Below are 8,218 nucleotides of genomic sequence, written 5' to 3' on the forward strand. Positions count from 1 at the left end.
TTGAGGTAATAGAAAAATGTACGGATACCTTGAATAGTACTGAAGAGTAAGGACTTCTTTGTTGGATTTGAAGAGAAAGGGAATCTTGGTGCCTGGGTAGTTGCAAATGAGATGACTCAAGGCCAAGCCTTCACTCTTAAAATTGGTAAGCTTCTCTGGTTTTCTTGTTTTAGATTCTTGAAATCACTCTTTTGATCGCCAGTTACATCAACAATGCTTATCAGCAAAAGGCAGCGATTCACCACCTCTCTGCTCCAGCCTTGCTCTCCACCAGGGCGCCGGGACCCCAAGCCGGGACAGTAGGAGGCCAGCCCCTGCTGTCAGGCAGCAGACCCACCAAAGGCCCCACCTTACTCTGAGGGCTCCAGAATCTGACTGTTCACTTCTTGTCCTCTGAGCAGAGGCTGCAACCAAGTTTGTTTACATCCTGCCATTGTGGCACCCACATACCAGCATTCCAGACTTTAGCAATATGAGGTTACACTCTCTTAGCTGACTCTTAAATATTTGAATAACAATAAAACATAAATAAGATATGGGCCAACAAGCTTATTTTCTTAGATTAAATAGGTTAGAATTCTTCCCCCCTCGTCTTTTCTTCCTGGCCAAGAGAGACATCATGCTTATTTTTTATTTTTTTTTTACATTTAAACATTCTGGCAGTGTTTAAAAGGAAAGTTCCAAACTCTCATTCGGTAAACCAGTTGATTATTTGGAAAAGCTCACTGCCAAATATGAAAGTTCTATGATTGAATGTGCTTTTAATTAATGAGATAGTGTTTGGAAAGGAGTGAGGTACTGTTATAAGAATAAATTTTTAGAGCAAGTGCAATAAAGTTTCAGGCTCTATGAATCATTACATGAGAAAACAGAGTTAGGTAACCAGACCCTGTGAGTATTAGAAAGTATACCTTGTCACTTTTGCTGACCCTGGAGTGTAAAGTTTCAAGAGATAGTGATCCCTGGCATTCCTTGGCTGTTGTCAGCATAGCACAAGTTCACTGGAATATTGCCCCACATTTGGTGCTAAGTCAACTTGACCTTGCTTTGTTAGATAATAGTATCTTTCAAAAAAAAATAGTATCTTTCAAAGAAAAGTCAGTTCATAAAGCTTTGCCTTTCATCTAGTCCTTCCTGATTATAGTGTGAAGATAAATCTCTCACTTTTGGGGTGGTTTGTTTGTTTGTTTGAGACAGGGTTTTACTTTGTATCCTAGACTAGCATTGAACTCACCATGTATCCCAGGCTGGCTTCAAACATCCTCCTGTCTTTGCCTCCTGAGTACAAGCATTACAGGCATGTCATTAAAAAAAAAAATCTGGTTAGCAAATGCAAGGCCTCATATATACTAGGGTGATACTCTACCACTGATCTCCAGCTCCAGCAAAAATATTTTTTTAAAGAAAAGTTTATGTCAGGTACTTGTTGTTCTCATACCTGTCACCATAGCACCTTAGGAGGCTGAGGTTCAGCGGATCAAAGACAGTCCACCAGAAAAATCCCATGACCCTTTCTCCAAAATAATTGCCAAAAAACAAGGCTCAGAAGAGGAAGCTTCAGCAAGCAAACTTTAGAAGGGTGGGGCCTAAGATTAAATCTAAGGTAGTGCAAAGAAAAAGAAAGAAAGGAAGAGAAAAGGAAAAGAAGAAAATATTCTTCCCACAAAGGAAGTAAAATTTTAATTGAAATTAAATTGAAATATATTACTTTACTAGGTTACATAAGTGGTCAGTATATTCCAGTGTGTGTCAAAATGGTGTAATTAGTATTCATGATAAAATGAAACTGTGATGTCATGAAAATTATAGAAATGTTTAATAGTAATCATGAATATCCTTAATTTATGTGTAGAATATTTGTATTTATTTTTGGATATGTATGTGTCACTTTGTGTGTCTTATTTTTTAACCCGTTTGAGAAAAATACTAGCTGCTGAGTTAATTTCTTGTCAGAACCTTCATATTTTCTTTGCTGTTTTCTCACTGTGGCAATGTATTGTTCACTAAGCCTTTTAAAAGTCAGCCTTGAAGGAACAGAGCCAAGAAATACATTGCCCAAGTAATAGTGTGTTTTATTGGCAATGATAAGATTCCTTAAAACACATAGAAATGAATTTCCCTTAACTATTTCCCCTATAGTTTTTGAGCCATAATCACTTACTGAGTAAACAAATATGTTTTTGAGAATAAACTGATAACCAATGTGGAAGAACTCTCAGAGGAGTCTTTTGTCTGTGATTAAGTAGCATTCCAGAGCTCCCAGAAATCCATTTCAATGTCATTAGCTGGTGAGCCAGAGGTTTTGCAAGGCTGTTAACTATGTGCAAAAATTTTATTCTCAGGCAATAGTTTATTCACCATCTAGTGAGCCCTCCTACCCTCTCAAACCCTCTAACTTAAAAACTAAGTTGTGAAGGCATAGCTCAACCCGTAGCTGGCATTTAGTTTTGATAGAACTAAAATAAAATATTTTGATGGAAAGAAATCAATTTTCTGTAACTGATGATGTGAAAATTTTTTCTTTTCTATAGCCATTTAAAAATTCAAAGTATGTTATTATGATTGGTTACAAGAGAATGTTTGATGTTTAATTGTAATATTTGTCTCCTATCATTTTCTTTCCTTTCAATCATAATAAATGATTTACAAAACCCAACTTTGAGCATTATCTTTTGAATAATCTTCAAGAAATACCTAATGTTTTCATTGTCAAAAGCTGAGGTGTACTTTGATGAAAATGGTAGTTATAACTCTTCCTCTTTGATTCATGCTTTGTCTTTGGCATTTCTTTGTTTTATCCATATAAAAAGAACTTGTTTGGGCAGATTGAAACTTTAATACATATGTATGCACATGATATGTATATAAACAATATCATGTTTTCCAATGATTTCTATTAATAAACTCCTTAAGAGAACTTTTTTCTCTCAGATCAGTTTAATGGATTATGTTCAGAATTTTTATTTTAAATATTCTGAAGTGTATATGTAAAGTAAAATATTGTCATCGCTTGGAAATGAATTTAATTCTGTTTCCAAGAGTAGTTAATCACAATATTTTAGGAAACTGTTCCAAAAATGTATTTATAAATGATATGTTTGGGAATTTTTTTGTCATAGGAAAAAAATACTTAGATTCTTAGAACAGTGCATAAACCATAATTGAACTGAAGTGTAATCCTTCTAGTAAAAGGATGTACCTGTTCCTGGGATGCTAAGAACACATTTCCCTCATACACCGTCCTCTCAGATTCCTTGGAATCCACCCTCCTTAAGGCTGGTAGACCCTGGATTGATTCTGTGGGGAAGAGGCTCCAGCAGTGTGGGGGTGGGGGAATTGAGGAGCAAGAAGAAGGGTTGAGGAAGTTTCCACATCTCCCCCACTCTCTTTTCCCTCAAAGAGGGAAGAGATTTGACTAACAGAAATTTCATCCTTCAAATTTCAAATTAAGGTAAGTTTACACATAGATATTTAGGGTAAAGTAATATATGTCCATTTCACAGTGGTACCAAGAAACAGATTCTTGAGGATTTAACTGGAAAGGTTGGTCCATCAATAGTAAGCACGATCAGAGGCTTGAGTGAAGTGGTGAGATCTACACTAGTTCTAAACTGTGATTTTATTGTTGAATTTAATCTTGCCTAAATTAATCATAGTGATTCTAGAGCTACCTTTACAATCATCACTAATCCCAAAGTCATCATTATATGGCTTTCTAATTACTTTATAATTCAATAATAGTAAGCAAGGAATATCAGTTAGCAAAAGAAACACCTATTAGCAAGTAACTACAAAGTAAGACACAAATATTCATCACAGTATTTGAATATGGAGTATCCTTCCTTCTAGTGCTTTGCTAACATAACCTAATAAATGGTGGTAGATAGGAAGGGAGGATGGGGAAGAGAGAAAGCTTTCTAAAGAACTGCCAGGTTTATGTTGTGGTTTTCTGACATTCAGACAACCCTTTGTCAGTAGTCACAGTGTTTAGGGAAAGGTAACTCTCTCACTATGTGGCTCTTAATAAATCCCCTAAGAACTGAATGCTGTGTAATAGAGTCAGTGGCTTTGAATTACTGGCTTGAATTTTCAGAAAGCACTATCAAATTCTGGTAAGAGTTGCCTCTATCAGAAAGTGTATGGAAAGTGTATAATCTCATAAGAGCTTGCAAATTCTGATTCTCCCCTCACCCTTATGACACTTATGCCAAGCCTCCACTGGTCTATTAAAATATCTTTGTTGTAGTCGTTGGTGGTCATGGGGCTATCACTCAGCTCTTCAGCTTAAGACTAGTGCCACTTCCAGCTTTCTGGTGGTTTATTGGAAATAAGAGTCTCATGGACTTTCCTGCCCAGGCTGGCTTTGAACCGTGATCCTCAGATCTCAGCCTCCTGAGTAGCTAGGATTACAGGTGTGAGCCACCAGCACCCGGCTTAAATATTTTTTTAAGGTTGCCAGTGATCTAACTGCAGAGTATGGTCCAGGTGTCCTGGATGTTATCTAAACTAACCATGCCCTCCATGCCTGGTTCTCAGTCTCTGTGCCCCCAAGAGTTGGTTAGTGGGAACATTAGCTCATCATACAAGAGAAGCATTTTTCTCCCTTTTTCTTCAGGCCTTACTCTACAGTCTAGTACTATATTAAACAGCCTCTTTTACGGGCTGGGAAGGTGGCTCAGTGGTAGAGTGCTTGCCTTGCATGCATGAGGCCCTGGGCTCGATTCCTCAGCACCACATACGCAAAAAAAAAGCCGGAAGTGGCGCTGTGGCTCAAGTGGTAGAGCGCTAGCCTTGAGCTGAAGAGCTGAGGGACAGCACCCAGGCCCACAGTTCAGGCCCCACAACCAGACTCCCAAAAAAGAAATAAAATAAACAGCCTCTTTTTACTATAATTTCCAAACATTTGATGTGAACTAACTTAGATGAAAGTGAGAAAGACCTTTTTCCCACAAAGATACTAGAATATTTCATATAATCAAAGGGAGAGCTGAACAATGAAATCATAGTAAGGATGCACCTTTGGGACAGCCAGAACCATGAGATGTGTGCCAAGACACCTCACACGGATGCACATCTGTTTTGTGTTCTCCACAAAGTGACATTCTTCACTTAACAAAGCCTATGCTAATCTCTTAAAAAGCAGGAGAAGCTTGCTTTTCCCAATTCTAATTTGAAAAAATTCCAAGGAAAGACTCTGATGAACACAAATCATGATAGGTGTTCACTCAGGGCCACCTCAAACTTAACATCATGCAAATGCCTTTTGATAAACAGAAAATCTCCAAATGTAACATGAAACCATGCAAGTTATATTCAGGATATGTTTGTAATGGATATGGGTTAAATATACATGTTAAAGTAAGGATGTTAATGAACTTTACAATCCCAATTCTTTTTTTTCTTCAATTTTTTAGTGTTGTTATAAAGGTGACGTACAGAGGGGTTACAGTTACATAAGTCAGGTAAAGAGTATATTTCTTTTAGGACAATGTCTACCCCTTCCCTTGCTCTCTCCCAGTTTTTCCCTCCCATCTCCACCCACTATAATCCCAATACTTAAAACACTTTGTTAAAGCACGTCATAATGTTTAATGGTTATTTTGGGGGCTGACAATTCATCCAGTTTCTTTTTTTATACACTTCTTTTTCCTACAAGAAGCTTATATAACCTTGAAAACAAAGAGAAAAAAATATAAAACTTTTGTCACTTTCCTGGCTATTGTTTAATATCCTCCGTATGGTTTTCTAGACTCCAAGAAAATAACGTTCATGCAGCTGCAAAAAATTATCTCACTCAAACTCAGGTCTAGTCACGGCACAATTCTATTTTTAAATTTTATTTGGCTTCATCCAGACACAATGGCTCATGCCTGGAATCTTAGGTACTCAAGAGGCTGAGATTGGGAAGGCCAATCTAGGTGAAAAAGAGTTTCCAATTCCATCTTGATAAAAATTCAGCATGGTGGTGTGGGCCTATCATCCCAGCTATGACAGAAATCATAAAGTAGAAGGATCTTTGGTCCAAGTGCCTACTCTGGTAAAAAGAGAACTCAGGCTTTACTTTTCCTGTAACTAAGGCTCCCTCCAAATACATATCTGGTATCCAAACAGTTACATTCTTAAAAAAAATAAAAAATAAAAAACAATACTGTGTCTACTACATAGCATGTACGTGGTAAAAACAACCACCACAACAAAACCCAGATGCCATTCTTGTTAAAAGACCAACAGGAATTCCTTGCAAGCATACAAAGGATTCTAAAAGTCCAGAACCAAAATCATAATTCATTACAATCTGTTCCATGTTAGTTTATGCACTTGCAGCCTGGTTAATATTGAAATATAGATGTTAATTCAGTGAGAGATATTTCAGCCTCTTTTAAAATCATCTTTATTCCCCCTGAACTGCATTCTCATTACATTCTTTTCCATGTGCAACTGTAGCCTTTTCTGCCTCCCAACTATACCAAAGGGCTCACAGAATTTCTTTTTGTTGCAAAGACTTTGTCTTCCATCAATCAAATTGCCTCATTCCTGGGAATGGATTCCTTAATGGTTCTTTATTCCAAGTCACCATGCAGACTGAGGACGCTCTCAATGGTAGAACATTTGCCTCGCTTTGCAGGAGGCCTTGAGTTTGATCCCCAGCACTGCAAAGAAAAAAATACTGACCTGCAGTTTATCACATAACAATAAAGTACCTGCAATGTGTGCCTATAATGTGTCACACATTTAAGTTGTGCTTTGCATTTATTTATCTCATTTAAAATTCCTAAGCATTTCCTTTAACAGAATCAGAAAGTAAGGTTCAGATAAGTAATTTACACAATGTGGCAATATTGCAACTTGTATGGCTGAGTCAGGAATCTAGGTGTTCTTCCTTCCTTTCTGCCTCCTTCTTGCCTTCACTCCTCCCGCCTTCCCTCCCTCCCTCTCCCTTCTCTCCATCTTTCCCTCTCTTTCTTTTTAGGATCTTACTGTGTAGCCCAGCCTGGAATTCAATATTAGTCCATACTGGCCTTGAACTTTCCATCCTCCTGCCTCAGATACCACATCCTACTGAATCTAAGATCCATTTTCAGATCCTTCTCAAACATTACGGTATTAAAAAAAAAAAACTAAATCAAATGTTAGAGGGTTGGAGAGAATCTTTAAATATTCAGGGCATCTCAAATAAGAGAGTCTGGGTCTACCCAGCATTCAAACACAGATCAAATACAGTAACTGCCAAGAATCTTTCAGACTTACAGACATAATTCGGTATTTCTGTTCTCAGGTTAGTTTTGTACCTCTTCTGCAATAGCTTATATCACTCATCTCAGGTAATGATTATAATTAACTGTCCATCTTTCTCACAGGTTAGGATCTTGTCTTCTCTACATTTTACCCTGTGTAACAAAAGCCTTTCATATATTAATAACCTAATGTTTGTTATTGATTTAAAAATTCCTAGAAATCAAACAAAAATTTGCACTCATGAACTATGTAGATGTACATGCCTCACTAACTTATTAATAAATAATATGTCACTGCTGCATATAACATAATACAAGTAAACATTCAGAAAGTTGAAAAACATTAAAATCACACGCCTTATTTTCAGTTTTAAGGCTTAGTCTATGTTTTTAGTTAATTCCTAGAACTTCCATTCCTTAATTCTGGCTATGTGACAGAAAAGTAAAATATGAGAAAAGCAGAGACTCCTGCACGTAGTTGGTACTCAACAAGAACATTCTTTCAGAGTAAATGCATTTATATTTCAGAGTAAAATCCATTTTGTTGGGCTGAAGGTAGAGGCTTGGGGAAGGGAGGGTGCGGGGGGTGGGATGAAGGGCTTATCCCAAAAGGAGACTTTTTTTTGCCGGTCCTGGGACTTGAACTCAGGGCCTGGGCACTGTCCCTGAACTTCTTTTGCTCAAGGCTGGCACTCTACCACTTGAGCCACAGCACCACTTCAGGCCTTTTCTGTTTACGTGGTACAGAGTAATCGAACTCAGGGCTTTAAGCATGCAAGTACCCTCCCGCTAAGTCACCTTCCTCTGCTTTGTACACCTTCCTCTGCTTTGTATGCCTCCGCCCTTGGAGAGACTGAACTCTAAAATTCAGCTTGCCTAAGCAAAAATATTTTTTCACAAAATAACACTTCGAAGACAGGCACGGTTGTCTTTAGGTCCCACATTTGTAACTACTGAAACCTTACTGTTCTGCCTTCCAGGGG

The 8,218-nt window shown here is 37.7% G+C and overlaps 1 protein-coding gene across 1 annotated transcript in view; it reads left to right on the plus strand.

Moving 5' to 3' along the window:
• The window catches only part of Plekhh2 (pleckstrin homology domain containing, family H (with MyTH4 domain) member 2), a 105,486-nt gene extending 104,209 nt beyond the window's left edge, over positions 1–1,277 (plus strand). Inside the window, exon 30 of the mRNA XM_013017888.1 lies at positions 174–1,277. Within this exon, the coding sequence (XP_012873342.1) occupies positions 174–359 (186 nt within the window). The 3' untranslated portion in view covers positions 360–1,277. The remainder of the gene's footprint in view (positions 1–173) is intronic.
• The last annotated feature ends 6,941 nt before the right edge of the window (positions 1,278–8,218 follow it).

The sequence above is a fragment of the Dipodomys ordii genome, unplaced genomic scaffold, assembly GCF_000151885.1.
Source record: "Dipodomys ordii isolate 6190 unplaced genomic scaffold, Dord_2.0 Scaffold37, whole genome shotgun sequence".
In the NCBI taxonomy this organism is placed as follows: Eukaryota; Metazoa; Chordata; class Mammalia; order Rodentia; family Heteromyidae; genus Dipodomys; species Dipodomys ordii.